General features: G+C 46.0%; 1 protein-coding gene and 1 pseudogene across 1 annotated transcript; one reads left to right on the top strand and one right to left on the bottom strand.

The window, feature by feature from the left end:
* Nucleotides 1-17,575: 17,575 nt before the first annotated feature.
* On the top strand, nt 17,576-19,021 carry LOC135376379 (myb/SANT-like DNA-binding domain-containing protein 3). Its single transcript, XM_064608881.1, has 3 exons — nt 17,576-17,932; nt 18,315-18,512; nt 18,627-19,021. The coding sequence occupies exons 1-3, from the start codon at nt 17,605-17,607 to the stop codon at nt 19,019-19,021; spliced, it is 921 nt and encodes a 306-aa protein (XP_064464951.1). The 5' UTR covers nt 17,576-17,604.
* LOC135376385 (putative nuclease HARBI1) lies at nt 19,019-20,716 on the bottom strand (annotated as a pseudogene).
* Between the last annotated feature and the right edge of the window lie 444 nt (nt 20,717-21,160).

The following is a 21,160-nucleotide window of genomic DNA, read 5'->3' on the forward strand; positions in this document are numbered from 1 at the left end:
GTATTTTACCCGGCGGGAATGATAGTTTGAGGGCATAATATGTTACAGGGAACACGTTACTCTACAGTGGTAGTGTTGTCATCCGTGTATGTGCGGCACTCGAGCGCTAAACTGCGTGCATTGCTAGCCCGGTACACTCTCATCATTTATGTGTTTGTATTCTTTACTATTTTAGTGTTAAGTCGTAGCAAGGGATGTGAGAGCTTTACGTCGCGAGACAACTGTGATCCTGAAACAAAGTTAAAATCTGGACGGGTTGGTGATCCATTCTAAAATCGAGAGAAAACCCCAATGCGAGGAGACAACGAAAGGGACAAAGGACGAGACAAACACAGCAATGTATTGCCAACCAAAGACTTTTATTTGTGAAGCATGTGCTGGGTTTGTCTCGTCCTTTGTCCCTCTCGTTGTCCCCTCACACTGTTTTTTTTTATCGCTATTACATCTGTGATCATGAACGGACAAAGAATGTCTCTGTTGCGGTAATCTCACTGGGATGCGTCATCTAGCTCTTTTGTATCTGACCTTTGTTGTCAGCTGCTTGCAATGACTGCATTAATAATTGGTTGCATGCAATGTTATTTGGGACAGTATATAAGACGTGATCTCTCGATACAGGTTTCCTCATAGCCGCCCTGTCATACTCAAAAAATGGGTGCAGAACCTGTGCAGAAAAGACTGGACACCATCAAGGACCTCGGTGATCTGCAGCAGGCATTTTGAGGAAGACTGCTTTGACCGGACTGGGCAGACAGTGCGCCTTAAGACCGACGCAGTACCTACAAAGTTTGATTTCCCACAGCATCTCCAAAAAGTAAAAGCTTATGAATCACATCCAAATTTTAAAGCTATGCTGGATAGTGTATGATTGCTCTGCATTAACTGTCAAAGATGTGAACCATATATGTACAGTGGACTCTCAGTAATTCAAACCAGCAAGGGACTGGTGATTATTGTGTCAATTACTAGACATGCGCATCTAAACGTGGGCTGCAAGGAAGAATTAGGTCATGGGAGCACACTTGTGTGGCACGAATTAGTGTCGTGGGTCACCCACGTTGCGTACATCTACTGTTGGTTACCTTCATGCTGCCACAAGTTTCCTTTCGGACCTCTGGAACTCTCTGTAATCATTTTAGCTGCAATGGGAGTGTCCTGTCAGCATCTCAACTGCTTTCAAAGCTGTCAACATATTAAGAAATGACACAGTTTTGAAGATTTCACATTCTGGAAATTTGCAACAGCAGAGGCTGTCAGATTGCGACCTACTGAAAGTTTTGTTTTACGGGAGCAGATATGTGGTGGCCATTTCTTCAAGGTAGGCATATCTTACAAGGGAATGAAAAGTGTAACATTAGCAAAAGTGCTGTTTCAATTTTTAATACACTGGACACATAACCTGGAGACCCAAAATTTTGAACTTGTTTGAGCTACAGTAGTTTGGTCCCCTTTTCCAGGACACTAAAGTAACCAGGCAAAATAAACTGCCCACAAGTGTGAATTATCAGAGCTTACATTAATGAGAGCCCACTGTACAGAGATCAGCATACATGGATAAATAAAAGGATGGTGTTTCCAATGTGAAATTGGATTCAGTAGTTTTGCATACTGCCCCATACGGCATCATTCCTGAAATAAAAGTATCGTCTCCTTGCACATTCCCTGTACCTTAGAAATGCATAATGGCAATAAATAACTGCTGAACTTAAAACTGTTTATTGTCTTCGTTCTTACAACATAACATCTTGGAACTTATTTACGAAACCATATTTCGTTATATCTTTGTCACACAGAATGTACAACCAAGAAAGCCCCCTGCCACTAGACATAACGTAGAGCAGGATACCATTGGTAGCACGTCACAGCCAGGACCATCTTGGGGCACACCAGGGCCATCATCGGAACTGTCACAAGCCTCATGTGGTCATGCAGCAGACCATATATACGTAGTGCAAGAGAATCCTCGTACATTAAAACGGAAGGTGAACGTCGCAGTCGAGGCACTAGCAAGTGCAAGCAGAAAAGTGAAGCATACCCAGGAGAAGAATTTGAGACTAAAGAAAAAGGTGGTAACTGCAGAAAGTGTAATAGAAGACCTCCAGAAAAAGTCACTGGTTTCAAAGCAGTGCAGCGACATTCTCCGTGGCTCCCTTTCGGATGTGCAGTTGGGTTTGGTGCTACGTACTATACACAACAAACATGGGAAGATCAGCAGAGAGCAGTACCCCCATCCCTACGTAGTTTTGCTGTCACACTGCAGTCCTACTCCACAAAAGCGTATGAGTATGTGAGAAAGACATTCAATTTGGCTCTTCCGCACCAGGCAACAATCAGGTCATGGTACAGTGCAATCCATGGTGAGCCAGGATTTACACAGGAAGCCTTTGATGCCTTGAAATCAAGAGTAGAAGAGCAGCGGAAGCTATCTAAACGTGTCGTGTGTTCACTAATGCTTGATGAAATGAGCATAACAGATTCAGTTCACAGGACAGTCCTTTAATGGTTTCATAAACCTAGGCACTGGCATTGACGACGACAGTCAGGAACCAGCTACGCAAGCTCTTGTATTCCTTGTGGTTGCTTTGGACAGTAACTGGAAAGTGCCATGTGCATACTTTCTTATCAACAGCCTAAGTGGGGAGGAAAAGGCAAACCTTGTGAGCCTCTGCCTTCAAAAGCTACACTACATTGGAATTCTAATAGCTGCAGTTGTGAGTGACGGCCTTTGCTCTAACCTCACCATGTTTCAAGACCGTGGTGCAAACATGAAAAGCCCTGACATCAGGCCATGGTTTCAGCACCCTTCTGATTCTTCCTGGAGAGTTCATGTAATCCTCGATGCTTGCCACATGCTGAAGCTCATTCGTAATGCCCTGGCAGCAATGGGGACCCTGAAAGACAGCAATTGAGGCACAATACAGTGGGCCTAGGTCGTATGCCTCCAAAATTTGCAGCAATCAGATGGGGTTCACGCCGGAAACGAGCTCAAGGCTGCTCACATTGACTGGGGAAGTCAGAAGATGAAGGTGAATTTGGCAGCTCAGACAATCAGCTCAAGTGTTGCGGATGCTCTGGATTTCTGTGACAGGGACATAAACAATCCCATGTTTCCTGGATGTGAGGCAGCAGTGGAATTCCTCAGGAAGTTCGATCGTCTGTTCGACATCATGAACTCCCGCAATCCCCTGGCAAAGAACTTCAAAGCACCCATCCGGTATCCAACCCGCCACCTTTGGATTCCATTCTTCAACGAGATGACTGCATATATTGGCAACCTGAAAGATGCATCTGGAAAGCCAATATTAGAATCCCCACGAAAAACAGGCTTCCTTGGGTTCCTGATCAACATGGCAAGCATTCAAAGCCTATGGGAAAAGCATCTTCTTTCGGGAGATCATGCACTCTTAAGGTATCTGCTGACATACAAACTCTCTCAAGACCACCTCGAACTTTTCTTTTGTGCGTTGAGGGGTAAAGGTGGGTGGTGCAACTATCCAACGGAAGGACACTTCATGGCTGCATACAAGAGGCTCCTTATTCACCATGAAATCGAGCCTACAGCACGAGGTAATTGTATCGTCCAAGACTCCACACGTATACTGACTGTGACAGCCGCAGCAGCAGCAGCTACTTCCCTTGACGAACTTGACATTCATGCATCACGCTATTTTGGTACTGCACCGAGTGAACGTGTTGAAGACCACGACTACGCGGATGTACCTGATACAGAGCAACTGTCAACCTTTGTTGAAGATGTTGTGGGGTACATCGCGGGGTACGTTGTCAAGATGGTGACAAGAAAGATCTCCTGTGCTGACTGCATTGACGCTCTCACAGACAGAACTCTACACAGTGCTCTTCTTCGTCGAAAGTCTCGAGGTGGTCTGATTAGTGCGTCTCAGAGTGTCATCACCATTTGTAAAAAACAGAAAAACGTGTTCGTCAAATACTTCATATCTCAGACGGAACCTTGCCATCCAATGCTCAGCTTGGGCAGCTTCTCACAAGGGCCGTCTTGCAGGACATCCTGTGCACGTCTGCAAGACTGGACATTTTTCCTACTTTGAGCCAGCACATGTTTGAGTGCAGTGCAGACGAAAACCATGTCATTCGCCTTGCAAAACATGTTGCAGACTGTTATGGGAAGGTTAGACTTTATCACCTTGCCAAACAGTACACGGAGAAGGTGACTACAAGGCCACGTCTGCGTAAGAGGTTGTCGAGAATTATAGTTTTTAACAATCAGTGACTACTCACGTTCACTTCCTAAGTGATTCCAATTTTCATATTTAATAAGTACAAGGGATTTTGTGCTTATCTTACTTTTTAGTTTTACTTATTCACAATTCTAACTGGCATATGTCTTGCTCTGCATTTTCTTAAGGTGATTTTTCGAAATTTTACTGGCAGTCAGAGCCCAAGTGTACCTCCTGTTTCACTACGGTCCCCCAGCAGAATAATTCATAAACAAGTGATGCTATCAGAAAGCTTTCTTTGGCAGCCTCATAGCTAAGCGTAAGAGCGCATCAATACACTGCTCCGTCCAAGAAATATGTACGCAGAAACCAATTAACTAGAAATCACTAAAATGTAACCACTGTGTTTCTTTGTCTGGAACATTTTTTTGCTGAAGGTTCAAATCAATAATCAAATCAATAAAACAATTACTCAAGGCATCTGCAGTAAAAAGTTAACAAGTTTAAAAGGTTAAAAGGAGCTTTAGTCAATCAATGAGAGCATGCAAAATGACTCTCCCACTGCTGAGTTCCTGGCCAATGCCTCAGGAATGATCAGTGAAATGAAAGTTCTTTGATAGCGCCATCTTGTTTATGAATTATTCAACCAGAGGACCTTTAAAAAGCACCTGGTATACATATGGCACATTTGTGTCAATCTTCATTACTTGTACCACGTTAATTTCCTGTAGTAATTGCTTTCAAGAGGGACAACTGTTACTAAACTTGTGTTAACCCTCTTCGGCACTATACTAATACTTTCTCCAAAATAAATCAGAGCCTAAAGTTTTAGGGTTTCACTCTAATGTTCACCCAAATTGAAAGTGGCCTCTTAAGGGTGAAACCTGACTCTTATCCAGCAAATTGCCCTTACTGAAATGTCTGTAGCAATGCACACCGGCTTGTTCAGCAGTAAACGCAGTTGCATCACCGTTTGTACCAAACAGTGCAGTTCGTTACAGTAATAGAGCCCAATTCCCCCCTTCAAATTTAGCTTTTTGGAAGTTTTTTTTTCATTCGAATTCATATTGATTTAGAGCACACATTCATTTCCCCAATTTTTACCCTACCCCCCCCCCCAACCCATTTCTCGAAAAAATATTTCCTGACACCCTGGGGTTCTAAGAATAGTGTTTACCTCATGTTTCATGTGCATGCTTTCTAGCACTGCATTTGAAGTTCTGTGGCACAGAAAGAAAGCCAAGATTATATTGCTGGACCGTCTTGCTGTGTCATAACAAATGATTGGTTTTTGTCTCATGCCTACCAAGTGTGGTTGCCCACATCGTTGTGCCACTGGGCTGGTGCCCACTGCAATCAAGTGCACTGTCGTGAGCAACGTGTGAGCAACTTATTCTGTGGGGATGTAGTGAAAAACTGGGCCAGAAATAGTTGTCCCAGCTTGCACGGGTATAAAAAACTGTCCCATGCCTTAGGGGACCATTGTGGTGCCTTAAGCTGTTTAGGATCAAGCGGGTGGTGCCACACGCTAAAATAAAATAAGAAAACATAAACAAAACGAAAACAGTGAGAGGACAATGAGAAGGCAGACACAAAGACGAGTACTTTTCGGTGTCCCTGCACTGAGGTTTTTATGAGTTGCAAAAGTCATGCGCTACGTTTTACGGACAACTGAACTTTTCAGGGGTAGGGCTTGTCGTTGCAGGAAATCAGACGTGTGTGAGAAGTGACTCATTGATATATATTCCAGGCTATAAGTTTCTGGCATGGTCTGATGCTGGGGTCTCCCAGTGCAGCCCGGGCCCTGGTAGACTGCGCCAATTGGTGTCGCCTAACCTGACCTAACCCAACTAAACTGACATAAATAGCCAAACCTCCTGACATAACCAAAGTAACATGCGTATCATGAACAAGCTATAATGGTGCAAGCTAGCTACTGTCTGCAGAGAAAGAGGTAACATTTGCTTGAGCTTCAAACGGTCTTGTGTTGTTGTTATCGACTTATATGTTCATCATATTCAAGAAAATATGACCTCTTTCTAAGTAGCCTAACCTAACCCAACTGACGTATTTTAACTACGTGAACTAATTACTTGGGTTGCGCTGGTTCAAAAACGATTCTTTCTGTGGCGATGGTTCATTCCAAACGCAAACACGTCTCTAAAACAATTCGATTCTACGATCCTACGGGACCATTTTCTTTGTGCCATGCCAGTAGAAAAATGTTTTCCTTACCGCTATTTCGGAAACAGTTTTTGCCCAGAGCCCAGTATGAGAGATTATGCATGGTTGTTGTGGAACTGACATCGCTCCTTATTGAAATATGGGCTGTGGAACGTTCGGTACATAAGCCCCCAGCTCTGCATTGCACTGACGGTCCAAGTTTCGGAATACAAACCATGATGTAATTAAAAACAAAACGGCAGGACACCCGTGAAACATGGTTATAATACATCACTGTACTCGCACCTTAGAGAATTATGTAATGACAAACAACGATCAACGCTTGCAGCGCAATAAATACTCACCATCTCTGCAGCCTCCCATTGTTTTCTATGGGCACACATAGCGCTTTAGGGCCCACCAACATGGCGGCCCGAATGCGTGCCTCTCCCCCACGAGCCCCTCTCCCATACGCGATCCTTTATACATAGAGATCAGTGATCGATACTGTGTGGCTCGTGCCAGCTGTTCAGATTTGACGCCAACGAAGAAGAAGATAACGGAACAAGCTAAAGATGTCACAAAATAACCGAAGCATCGCAGCTCTCCGTTACGGTAAGCCCCGCAACAAAGATACGAAAAACACTGGTAATCTGGTATCCGTATAGCACTGGGTTCGCTGCATGGAAAACAGGGCAACACCTAAAAGCGCTCCTGCCTTGGTAGCGTTTTCTTTAGCAGCTCCCTTTTCACCTCATGAGTGACATAGTGGAGCGGCACTGGTGTGAGGCATCATACACCGTCACGCTAGCACATTACACAGAATTGTTTTTGCAGCCTTATTGATTTCTGGCCTTCAGAGTTCGCGCGCCTCATACATGGCGGAGTGACAGAAGTTTGGGAGCGCGCTGAGAGAGGGCGCTGAGTTTTGCATACGTCTATTCTGTGTGTACTACTTATCAATGTATTCTTATAATCTGGCTTGCCAAAAATAGCAACGTTATCTACTAAAGAGAGAAGTGACACTATTCCACTCCACCACATTGTAGCCCAGCCGTCGGAAAAATTATATCAACTCCTGCCCGGGTTGCTTACAAAGGGGCCTTCGTTGAGCCACAACAGATGCAACGCTCGAATAGTCACTGAGATGCAAATGTGTAAAAGATTCAAGAGAGAAAGGACACCAACCACTAAATGCAGTTTATGGCATTGAAGAACAAATGAGGTACCTGGTTTAAGTTGACTTCTTTTCATCTCTTTTCATCTCTTTCACGGGCATGGCGGAGCCCCTCCTTTATCTGTGCTTCAGTTTGAAACTTCGTAGCCCGAGAAAAGGTTGCTCGGGAGCGCACTGCAGCTGCACACAAAATAACGAGTACTGCAATTTTCATAACATGTGGCCTTACGTCGCGAGAAAACTGTGATCATGAGTTACGCCACACAGGCTAAACACGTTAACCAAACTATGATACATGTAGCAGACACACACAAAAGAAAAACATGTGGAAATGAGGTACTGTGGCAAATCTATGAAATTTCCAAATTGTGCTATACCCCATGTGCAAAAAGGACAGCAAGTGTTCCGCATGTTGTAAATGCCGCACATATATGGGGTGTCCAGACTAACAAGAAGCAAACGCATACTTGGGACCTAGGAACGTAACCTATTTGAGGGTGTCACCTACTTACCTCTAGTCTTTCTTTCTGTACAGCTAAATAATTATGCATCATTAATTTGCTAACATCTTAGCTATCAACTTTAGAGCTGGGGTGTTAATGGGTGGTTTTCAAGTTGAGAAGTGGCCCTACGTATGCTGTGTCTTAGTAATAACTTTCGGTTCAAAATTTCGCTCGTTTGGAGCAAAGCAAAACTTTATAAGCTCTGGCTTAAATGACAACCAAGACGAGGCTAACCTTTTCAGTGACTTTCATCTTTCATCGTTAACCAAGACGAGTTCATCGGGGGAAGCCTTAGGAGCCTTAGCTTAAGGTACTTTAACAAATACTTCACACATACTTTTCTTATGGCAAAGACAAGATTTTGTGTCACTTTGTGTATGTTTCGGTTTCGTTTGGTGTGCGCTTTGAAATTGCTATCTTTTGCTGTGCAAAATGTTGTGTTCCAGTGCGGTCAGTTTTGCACTTCAGATAAGAAAGGTAACGTTTAAGGAAGGTAAGCAACTTTGCAGATATGGCACAAGAAAATGTACAGGCAGCATTTTACCCAGCAATCGTCTGCACTTTGAAAATAGAGCGCATGTAATCGTTCCCTTTAACTTGGGACGAGGTTGTGACTTTAGTAATATTGTTTTCGTATTGCCAGTTGATAATGTTATCACAGCCACGCACAATTCAACGTGGCAAGTACATACATAGCAAGGCATTCGGTAACAAGTGGCCTACACCCCTTTGTTGAACTTTCGTTTACACTGATAATCTTTTTTCAAGGACTCAGGATCCCAGGGTGGGTACGTGATGCATTAGGCCCTCTTTCCGCACAATTAGTGCTGTTAAACGCTGAGCATCCGCTTATTTTACGTTGAATTCATAGTGACGCCATACAACTCCAGCAGAACTTGAAACCGAAAGCCTAAATCCACATGACATTGGAACTTCCTTTACCTCATTTTGACAGGAAGTTGCAACATACCTATTGGGAAGCCGTAGAGCATACTGACAAGTGGCCATTCCAAGTGTTTCCAGAAACGTATGGCATGTGGGGAGATTTCTTCCCGCTAAAAGACGAAGCACACGAAATACACAAATGTATCACCTGAAAACCAGTATGCGGGACTCGTGTGTTCCTCGACTGCACACCCGTTATTCGCACGCTGAAGAAACTGAGCTCTGCTTACCTGCATAGCACTGTGATTGGGAGCAGGTTGCTGGTAACACAGTTGCAAGGGCACATATAAGATAAGCCGAGCTCTAGTCTTTTTAAGGCCGCAATGAAGGGCTACAAAGGCGCACTGAAGCGTCGCGTGATGGTTGTCCATTGGTACATTTGTGCATTTCGCATGCATTAAAATACCCATGTGATTATTGCTGGTCACACTTGCAAACACCATTGTGCACGAACTACAATTTTTCAATTTTCACCTCCTCCCTTAAAGAAACAACAAATGAGTTAGCAAATTACATGTGCGTAATAAACTACTTGCGTAGAATGTGTGGTCTGCGGTCGAGGGCGTAAAAGGAAAGGTCCGAAGCCGTCAGCTGATCAGAACAAAGTGGACCGTTTTATTTCGCGCGCCTCGCGCACCCGAACCATCCGCCGGAAGCTCCCGTTTACGCAATGGTCCAAGGAAAATGGCGGGCGCTTAAACCACGTGATCTCCAGGAGCCACTCACAGCGTCCCCGAGCTGCTGCGCGGGAAAAAAGCTGGGGCCCAGTGCGCATGCGCACACCGACCTCCTTTCTCAACCTCATCCCCCTTCTCTCGTCTGGTTTTTCGTCTCTCCTCTCGTCCCCCCTACCCCCCAGTCTCCTCCGTTTGTCTTCGGCGATTGCTGTACAGCAACGATCATGCTGTCCCAAAGCAGACAATCAAAAAGCGATGGTGTATGACAAATCAAGTTTATTTGTCCTCGGGAACTGCCTCGAAAAAGCTGCAGTACATATCTTTTTTGTCTTGTAACAGGCTTCACTGGAGCTTTAGGCGCTTCGACATCGAAGGGCAGTTCAGAAGCCAATGCTGAGCTATGTGCGTTGCCGATGGCTGCGGGAGAACTAAAACAAAACAAAACAAAATCTATTGATGATCCGTAACTCTGCACGAAAATCACTGCTATGATAGGCAATCGATCTTGATTTCGTATTTGAACAGCAAAGCGCATTTGCCACGAATGTTCGTAGATCACAGTGAATGAACGTCTGCGACGTGCATGAGGAGCAACTAGCATAAGCACACATAATTTGATTAGCGGCATATCACAAACGTACAAGTTACGGCAATGCACTGCACAATGAAACGCCGCTAACGTATCGAGTGACTCGTAAATGTTGTACGTAATACTTAACGTGATAAACCTGCATTACTTCCTTTGGTCACAAAAAAGTAATCAAACTTGTCATACCGTTCACCTGCAGTACGGCGGAAAGAGTGCAGACTTCCTCTCTGACGATTTCTGCGTCCTTTGGAGGTGCAGGGATTCCATGTCATGTTCGTCTTCCCGCCGTTGTGATGATCAGGTGGATGTGCCATTCCGTTCTTACATTAGCAGTTCGCCACAATCTAAATCTAAAGCATTCGAAACCCTCAAACTACCCCTAGCGTCTGCGTGCACAACGGTTGCAGTCCGAAGTCCGAGAGAACACGCGTGGCCGGACAGACGCGATGTCTCCTCCGTTGTTTTTCTTTCTCCTCCGTTCGACCGATCGTTTGGATACGCGCGCCTCAATCAAATGACTCTCGCCCAATCAGCGCGAAGGAAACTGACGCCAGTTCTTGGAGACCAATGAGCATCCAAATATTTATACATATAATGCTCAGTCAATCAGAGATCTTCCGAGCTGGCTAGCCGATGGCGACAATATTTTCGAGGCGGTGCGTTTCGCTTCAGAGCCGGCGGCTGCCCGAACTATAGCCGACACGGCACGAGAGCGTTGTCGTCGGTGGCGGCACAGGAGCTTCCCCCCCTCGGAGACCGGAGGTCACAGTGAATGATACGAGCGCATGGGCGAGGTGGGAGTGACGGCTCACGTCACGTCACGGACTTGCGGGGAGGCTTAAAGGCGCTGCCTGGCGTCGATGAGCGAACGAGTGCGATGATGCATGAAGGTGGGTCGTCTTGGAACGCGGGCTTAAGACGGTCAATGGAAACCGACTGGGGAGTACCGCGAACGTCGATGGTGAAGGCCTTGGGAGCACGTTGGAGCACTTTAAAAGGCCCAGAATAAGGAGGCGCCAGGGAGCGCCGTATGCGATCCGTTCGCAGAAATACGTATGTCGATGAATGCAGGGTGGGCGGTACGAATGAGGCCTGTGAAGTTGAGGCGCGTGTTGGGTTGAAGTAGATGGTCGGAAAAGCTCGGCGATGGCGGGCGACAAAAGAAGAAGAATCTTCGGCAGAGATGACTCATGTGGCTAAAACTTCGGCAGGGAGCCGGAGAGGAGAAACGTACACCAACTCAGCCGAAGAGCATGCGAGGTCGGGCTTCACGGCGGCACGTATTCCGAGGAGGACGAAGGGCGGCAGATCGGGCTATCGGGTCCGGTTGTCGTGAGCCATGATGGCGTGCTTCAAGTGCCGATGAAACCGCTCGACCAGTCCATTGCAGGCGGGGTGGTAAGCCGATGTTCGAAGCCGTGTGCTGCCCAAAAGGTGCGTAAAAGTTTGGAAGATTTGATTTGATTTGGGGTTTTCTGGCGCATTAGCTACTAAGGCCATAATGCGCCAAATACCAGTGTAAGTTTTATCTGTGTAAAATTTGTGTATTTACTAAAACAGTGTTGAGTGCTGGGTTAGTAATTAAAATCACAGATCCTTTAAAAACCCGGTATCTCTAAAAAACATATAGATCTTTATAAAGGGTATGAAACTTTCATCGCCCAGCAAAAGCGCCGGGTGCAGTGGTAAGAAGTTTCTCTATAATAAAACAAAATGACGTTCACGAAGATGCTGATACGCTGGGCATACAATGAGGATATTGAGGATTGAGAGTTGTTCCCCACAGTGATTGCACTCGGGAGGGTCTTCTTTCCGTAAGAGATATCCATGTGTTAAGTATATGTGTCCCAAACGGAGCCGACAAGATAGCACCTCATACAGTCGATTTGATGCAGATGGGGAAGGGCTTATCTTGGGTTTTATAGCATGTAATTTGTTGCTTGTCTGTTGGTCCCAAAAGCTCTGCCAGTGTCTGTTAATGCTGCTTTTTAAACATAGCCTGAGATCTTTTGATGGAATGTCGAAAGCCGTAATGTCGTTTGTTAGGGCAGCAGCAGCTGCTCGATCGGCCTTTTCATTTCCAGGTATCCCAACATGGCTGGGTACCCAGCAGAACAGTAACCGATAAGCCCTGTTAGCTATACTGCTTGCAATGCGCCTTGCACGATGGACAATGGGGTCTTTTGTGCAATGAATGCTACAGATAGTCTGTAAGGAACTCAAAGAGTCTGTGTATATGACTGATGATTTGATACAATTTTGTAAGATATAATTCAGGGCTAAAATTATGGCATACACTTCCGCTGTGAAGACAGACATGGTGACCTTCAAACGATGTGACCTTGTAACTGTGCCAGTGACCATAGCGCACGATACCCCGGAAACGGTCTTTGAGCCATCAGTGTACAACTCTACATGGCTGCCAAAGCTATCCTTTAACACCTCAAATTCCTGCTGGAGTACACTGTTAGCGGTATCACGCTTGTTGTATCTGGAAAGGGATACGTTGCATTTTGGAGGGGGCTGCCATGGAGGGATTTTCTTAGTTGTCTCAAGAATCATAGAGTTGTATTCTGGAAAGCCATAGTGTTCGACTGCTTGTGACATTCTAACGCTAAAAGAAGGCACGGCTGACGGTCTGTTCAAGAAGTGCTGTCTGAATTGTGTATCTTTCACACATTGATATGCTGGGTTCTCGGGGTGACCCCTGATTCTAAGTGCATATGAAGCAGCGAGGTAAAACCTACGTCTCTCTAAAGACCACTGATTCGCTTCTATGTATAGACTTTGTATCTGAGAAGTTCTGAATGCTCCGAGTACTAAGCGCAGTCCTTGGTGGTGTATTGGATCGAGGATTTTGAGTGTAGATGGCCGTGCTGAACCATACACAGCACACCCATAATCCAATTTGGAAAGAACAGTGGAGACGTAGATCTTCTTGAGTGTATCACGATCTGCTCCCCAGGACCGGTGAGAAAGCACCTTCAGAAGATTTAGAGATTTAATGGCCTTTACCTTGAGGTGTTTGAGGTGAGGAAGAAAAGTCAATTTCCGATCAAATATAAGTCCAAGGAATTTATGTTCAGGCTTTACGTTAATGTCGTGGCTGCCCATTTTAAGTGTTGGTTCGGGAAACACTCCCCGTACCCTAGAGAAAGAGACGCATACTGTCTTTTCCGGAGAAAACTTGAAACCATTTTCGTGCGACCATTTGACCAACTTGTTTATTGTGAGTTGGAGTTGACGTTCGCATCTAGCAACGCTGGAAGAGGAACAAGAAATCTGAACGTCATCTACATACAGTGAATACCTGACTGAAGGAGGAATGGCACTTGCTATACAGTTCATCTTTAAAATGAAAAGAGTCACACTTAGGACGGATCCTTGCGGTACACCGTTCTCTTGTATGAATGGGCGAGAAAGTGTCGATCCAAGCTGGACCCGAAATAACCGTCCTTGAAGGAAATTGGCAATGCTGCGAAACATGCGGCCGCTTATTCCCAGAGTGTGCAGGTCCTGCAGAATACCATACCGCCAGGCAGTGTCGTAAGCCTTTTCGATGTCGAAAAATACGGACACACAATGCTGCCTTCGGACAAATGCTTCTCTGATGGCAGTCTCTAGCCGCAGCAGGTGATCTGTTGTCGAGCACGCAGCTCTGAAGCCACTCTGGAATTTATTGAGACATTTATTTTCTTCAAGGAAATACATCAGGCGATCATTCACCACGCGCTCAAAAGTTTTCCCTAGACAACTTGTGAGCGCTATGGGTCGATAGCTGGAAGGGTTTGAGGGGTCTTTTCCAGGTTTTAGCAATGGAACAACGGTTGCCACCTTCCAGCCAGACGGAAGACAACCCTCTCGCCAGACAAGATTAAAGAAATCAAGAAGGGATCCTAAAGATGTGGAAGATAAGTGCTGGATCATGGAGTAGGAAACACGATCGGGACCTGGTGCTGTAACTTTACTGGATGACAGAGCCCTTTGTAGCTCAGTCATTGTAAAGAGTGAATTGTATGCATACTTGTCACCGCCCTCGCTTGGAATCGTCTGCTTCTCAGCAGATGATTTTATTTTCAAAAAGTCACTGCTGTAGTGAGCTGAGCTGGATACATGTTGCATATGCTCCCCAAGGGCATTGGCCTGCTCTTCCAGACTCTGACAAACTACGCCATTTACCTGCAGTAATGGGACAGAGAAACTTGTGTTGTCTCCTTTGATTTTTCTTAGCCTGTCCCATATAAGTTTTGAGGGAGCGTTACAATTTAAAGAAGACACAAAATTTTTCCAAGATTCTTTTTTCGCCTGTCTTCGTGTCCAGCGTGCTTTTGCACGTGCTTTCCTGAATGCCACTAAGTTTGGAGTAGTGGGGTGCCTTCGAAAGACACCCCACGCCCGATTTTGTTCTTTGCGTGTAGTTTCACAGTCGCTCGCCCACCAAGGCTTGGAGCGCTTAGAGAGTCGATCGGATGTTTGTGGGATTGACTGTTGGGCGGCATTTATAATAGTGTCAGTAACAAGATTATTGGCATCTTCTATACTTAAACCTTGGAAGGATGTTAGGATATTGGCCTTCTCCTTGAAGAGAGTCCAATCGGCCTGTGGCAGTTTCCACCGAGGTGGACGTGTACCTAAGGTATTTGTGGTATTATGCAGTTTCATGACAACCGGGAAGTGGTCGCTACCCCGAGGATTCTGCTCTACTGCCCAGTCAATGGTTTGAAACATTGATGGGCTGCACAAGGAGAGGTCGATGGCAGAGAAAGATTGGTTAGCGCTGCTTACATAGGTAGGACTTCCTTTGTTTAGAAGGCAGATAGACCTAGAGAGTAATACGTTTTCCAGCATTTTTCCTCGCCGGTCGACTCTCGAGCTGCCCCATAAACAGTTATGGGCATTAAAATCTCCCAGTAAGAGGAAAGGTGGCGGGAGTTCGTCAATTAAAGATTCGAGAGTGTTCTGAGCAACCACAGCTGATGGTGGCAGATATACGGAACAAACAGTTATGACCCCTTGAAGACATATTTGAACGGCAACTGCCTCGAGTGCTGTTTTTAGTGGAAGGTGCTTTGCAGGGAGGGTTTTTGATGTGAGGATAGCAACACCTCCAGATGCACGTGTTGCATCAACCCGATCGTTTCGGAACAAGTTGCATCTCCGTAATGTATGTGTTCGATGTGGATTCAAATAAGTCTCTTGTAGTGCAAAACAGAGTGTGTCATACTTGTCCGAAAGATCATTGACATCATCAATATTAGTGAGAAGCCCTCGACAATTCCATTGAAGGATCGCCATAATATAGAAAATGAGAAACGTGTGCACAAGAGGCGTTTCCGTCATAGGGAAGAGACTGTGGTGTAAAGAAACTTTCATTATTTCTTCTTTGGGGGCATTATGGGCTGTCTCGGAGTTTTTTTCCGCGCAGCCGCGAGTTCTTTTGGCGATATATCGGGGAGTGAGCCACTCCCCGAAATACTGCTCTTAGGCTTTCTTTGAGATTGTGAGCTCACGCTCGCGAACGAGCCTTGCGAGCTCGTGTCATCATCGCATTCCATGGAGCTTGCCTCCACGGTTTGCGATGACGAAAGTGGCGCCTGTGAGAGTGACGCCACAGAAGAGGGTTGGGAAGCTGTGGTTACAGTTACAGGAGGTGGTGTTTCAGAGAGAGGTGTACATGTTTCTTCACTTTGTGTTGTATTCTCTGTCTGTGTTGCGCATGAGATCATCTTTGGTTTCTCTTTAACGACAGATGAAAAGGATTTCTGGAACTGGAACGGAGATGCCTTCTTCCTGGCTTCTCGATAACTTAGTTTCTGTGTGACTTTGATGTGCATCACCTCTTTCTCAAACTTCCACTTTGGACAAGACCTAGAGTATGAAGGGTGGTCACCTGCACAGTTGACGCAGTGATCCGGCCCTCTGCACTCCTTTGAGTTGTGGTCCTGCTTGCTGTAGCGGGCACAGCATGCAGAACCTCTGCAAGTATCGGAAGGATGGCCAAAGCGGTTACACTTGCAGCATCTGAGTGGATTAGGGATATATGGCCGCACCTCTGCAGTCAGATACCCTACCTTGAGCCTTTCTGGTAAAGTCGGGCAGTCAAATGTGAGGATTGTGTTGCGTGTCGTTATGTACTCATTGTGCTTCCTGATTTTGATTTTTCTTACGTCGATCACCTTTTGGCTTTTCAGATTTTCAAGAATTTCTTCTGACGGAACATCAATGAGTTCAGCTAACGACACAACACCACGGGAGGTATTCAGAGTCCTATGCAAGGTTGATGATATTTTGATTCCGAGCATCTGCTGTGTGTTCAGAATTCGCTCACAGTCGTCTTCCGAGGTACATTTAAGCAATAACCGCCGTATTCTTGAACAAGCCTCGACTCGACGCTCCGCCTCGACTCCAACGAGTGGAGGAAAGTGGCGCTCCTCCACTCGAAGAGCCCATGCGTTTCATGAACCCGTTTTGCAGATTTCTTCGCCAAGGCGCTCCTCGAGAAACCGTCCTCGAATAAAGCTGTAGTCTCGTCCCCAGGCGTCTTTCGGGACCCATCGTAAATGTTATTTCCGTGCTTAAAATACGCTTATGGCATGAAAAACAAATATAATTCATAATTTAATTTCGAACAACGTGTTTTATAAGCATCAACATAAGGGATTGCACGTTTTTGAACAAGATTGCAGGTGTTTCGAACAGGAAACGGATAGAAGTTTTCGGGTCTGGCCACACACACATACAAACAAAAAAAGCAATTGCTGCGGCAGGCTGCACGGCAGGTCGCCTTGTATCAAAGAATATGCAAGGTGCATTCACCGCTTGTCGCTGTTGTGATATTGCAATACAATATATATAGCGCGAATGTAGTTTTTGAGTGTTTGTTACCGCTCTGCCACGGGGACCCAGAGCCTTGAGCATATTTGTAAATAAATAAAAATGAGACATTTTACAGCATCTGGAGAGTTCGAAACTGATCGAAGGAAACGGGGAGACGCTGCATGGGGGGACACGGCGAGGTGCTCATATAAACTTTTCTTGCGCTTGCAACCGCAAAGACGGTTCCAGATGCCTGTCACCCGACAAAGGGATTTGCACTGCTGGGGCATCTTCCAATTATCTGAATTGAAGGGGAGGCGATCTCTAGCTAGACGGCAGAAAAAAAATAGAACATGTTGAGTCGCTTTTATCAAAACTTTGATCGCCAGCGCAGACTGACTCGAGCTGCAGTCTACGATATGACGGAACATCATACCATGTTCCGAGCCAATAAAAAGGGGCGTGTCGTGGGCACTGCTGGTAGATCCACTTGTGGAAACGTTCTTTGCCTGTATTTATTGTGAGGAGTCGAACCACGATGAACACCGACGCTTTTTGCTGTTCTAATGATGCCAGCTCTAATAACGGCGACGGGTGTGCGACGGCAAGATTTGTTTACACAAATGAGGAGAGGGAGATACTGCGATCCCTCGTAAACAAATATCGGGCTGTACTCGAAAACAAGAAAACAAATAACGCCTCGAAAGGAGCTAAAAACAAGGCGTGGGAGAAGCTTGGCACAGATTACAACTCCCAGCCGAATGTTCGGCCACGGACCGTGAAGCAGCTCAAGAAGTGCTGGGACAATGAGAAGAGCCGCTGGAAAAAGAAGGACTCTCAGGAGAAGCGCGACATATACGCCACAGGTCAGTAAGCCATTTCTGTCTTTCCAGTCAGTCCAGTTTTGTCAGTCCAGAGTTTATCCTACAGCATGGCTCAGTGCAGAACTCAAATATTTCAATGTGATATGTTTTGAGTGCTGTATATAGTAACTCCACGATAGTTAATCAGACGATTTACTAGACCGTCAAATTGCATTTTCTAGCATTACCTGAATAACTCTGGAGAAAGCTGTATGACACGCACGGCCCTGAAAAATTTATCAAATTTATCACTGTTTCCCTTCGTTCCTCTCAGAGTACTCTACCGGTAAAGTACCGGTATTGTATGTCCACAGGCTTTATTTTGGTGACTGTCTTGCGCTTTAATAAGTCCATAACGCATCATATAGTTCGAATCTTGTGGCAGGAGGAGGACCACGCACATGCCGGCCAATGAGTCCATCGCTTGTCCTCGTGGGGGCCGTGGCGTCACACATGGCAACACGGCTGCCGAACCCTCATGACAGTGACAACCATGACGGTCAACCAGTGTTGTCATTGTCACCAGCAACAATATTTGAGTCAATGGTTGACCCAACCAATGATTGTCTCGACGATGTGCAAGGTACCTACCTTTTTTTTTTTTCATTTTTACGTTCGCGTACTGGTTACCCTCCACTTTTGTTTTTACGGTCAGGATCTGTATTGTTAATGACACCCATGTGTTGTTTTTATACAGGTACTCCTGCTAGCCAAGCACAGTCGCCACTTCGTGCTTCCAGCGAGGATGCAGGAGCATCAGGTCATGCGCCTCAAACTGCATCGGAGACACACCGTGATCCAGAAACTCCAGCTGTGAGGAGAGGTGGAGGACGCATAGCCGCGCTGGAGCGAATGTTTGCTCCGGAGAAGGAGGCCCGCGTCGCCGCCTGCCAGAAAACGAATGACCAGCAGGAGCTGGAGCACCAGCTACGGATGCGCCTGCTTCGGGGCCAACTAGCTCACCAGCGGCGGCACAACAAGCGAGAGCTCCAGCATCTCGAGTACAGACACAGTATGGAGAAAGAGCTGCTCCACCTTGATATAAAAATTAAGCAGAACCAGCTAGAATCATTGACCAGGCAGCTGCAATAGAGAGGAGAGATGTTTATTTTTTCTTGTTTCAAGCGTCTTTGCTAGAGTTATTGGCAATGATATTTACAAATACAAGGAAAACTGACAACAGCATGTCAGGATTGCTTATTTATGCCATTTACAAAGCGTGCTTACTGAAAGCACCTTGCAATTATGCGCTTGCGCATCTGTGTGCCGTTGACGGAGTCCACAGGGGCGGCAGTGACAGGTAAAACGTGATGCTGCCGCTGCCTTTGTTGGCGTTGTGGGGGATCTGCTGGTGTCGTCAGATCTGGAGGGCATGGCTCATTAAGCATGCGAGCCAAATTGTGCAGTGCAGCACATGCTGTCACAATGACGGCTGAACGATGCGGCTTGTGCTGCAGCCGCATATCAAGACATGGGAACCGCCGTTTCCAAACGCCGAAGGCTCGCTCCACGCTGTTCCGGGTTCGAATGTGCGCTGCCTGGTACCTGCATAAAACGAAAGGATTTCGTTCACCCCCAAATCTTGTCTTAATTTCAAAAAAACCTCACTTGAAGCACTGCTGCACACACAAAATAGGTGTAATAAACGCTGCATGTTCGATGTCGCGTTGGTCGAATTATTTGTTGAATCTGAGTTGCATACCTGCCTTCTGGGCTATCTTTTGCGCCTGGGTTGGCCAGAGGCGTCATTAAAAATGTTGTGCAGGCATAGCCTGCGTCTCCCAGCAGCAAGCCTGGCACTCGGTGGTGCTCGTACAGGACCCGCGCTCTACTGTTGTCGAATATTCTACTGTCATGCACGGGACCAGGCCAGCTCGCAACGAGGTCATAGAACTGTAGCTGGGGTCCAGTAATGGCCTGAGTACGGAACAACCAGTTTTCGATTAGAAAGCTGCCACGATATGAAAATTTGCATTGTAATCATAGAAGGTGTATCGGAATTTTTAAATTAACATCATAACAATTATGAATAATTCTGTGTTACTGAGCTGAGCCGCCGTAGTTGCAAACAAGATTCAAATAAGATGTATGGGCGCAGTTTTTGCACATGTACTAGAATATAATGTATAGCTTTAAACTATATATGGCATCAACTCCGCCCAGCTTCTTTTTTTTCGCTTTTCTTTTTTAATAACAAACAGAAACAGACTTACCTGTACGTTGATCGAAAAATACCCCTTCCGGTTACGAAAAACCTCCCCATCGGGACCTCCGGGTCCCTTTATCCTCACGTGGGTGCAGTCAATGCATCCAGTGACCCCTGGGAATTTGGTAGAAATCCCTCATTGTTGCGTCGAACTCCTCTGCGGCCTCGGGAAACTTCACAAGCTTCTTAAAAAGTGTCCTTGCGAAGAGCTGTGATATCTTTTCCACAACGCGGCACAGTGTCGGCTGTGACACATTCACAAGATCCCCTGCGATGACTTGGAACGTCCCAGCGCCATAAAAACGCATTGCGATGAGCAGCTGTAGCATGGGAGGTATGGGCAGCCCTCGGTTGCATACGCTATTTTCCAGCGGCAATGTTTCAAAAAGGCTTTGTACTGTTGCCTTCGTGAAACGGTAGCGCACGAGGAATTCATTGTCGTCAAAATGTTCAAAGGGATTTTGATGGTCCCTTAAAGAACGTCGTCGCACACCGGTAGCGTAGTCGGCATCCAGGTGAAAGAGCTCATCTTGGCTCAAAACGCAGTCCATGAAAGCAGCGAACGACCTATCTTCCGCCATGACACCAGCCAAACTCGAGTTGAGGAGCGCTCTCGAGGTAGCGCCGATGCTACCTCGAGATTTTCGAGGAATGCTCGGGGAAGTTCCTCCACTCGAGGAGTGTTTCGAGTCAAGGTCTATTTATGAAGCGCAAAACCGGCCTCGAGGAGCAGCTCGAGTCGAGTTTCGAGTCGAGGCTTGTTCAAGAATACGGCCGTAAGTCACCTGATCTGAGGCGCTTAATTTCAGTCACATTTTTTGAGAGCGATGCCACCGCCTTCTCAATGAAAAAACGGTGACATTTTTCCAAGTGGAGTGTTCTGTTCATTATCAGTGCTTGCACTGATAATGACAATGTATTTTGCTTGAAAGGCGTCGAACGCCTGTTTGAAGACTTCGGTCCGCGGGCGCTTGCCGCCCGCGATCGAGGAGGGAATAGAATTTTTAACCATATGAGGTTTAAGA

This window comes from Ornithodoros turicata, unplaced genomic scaffold, assembly GCF_037126465.1.
Source record: "Ornithodoros turicata isolate Travis unplaced genomic scaffold, ASM3712646v1 ctg00001070.1, whole genome shotgun sequence".
Taxonomy (NCBI): Eukaryota; Metazoa; Arthropoda; class Arachnida; order Ixodida; family Argasidae; genus Ornithodoros; species Ornithodoros turicata.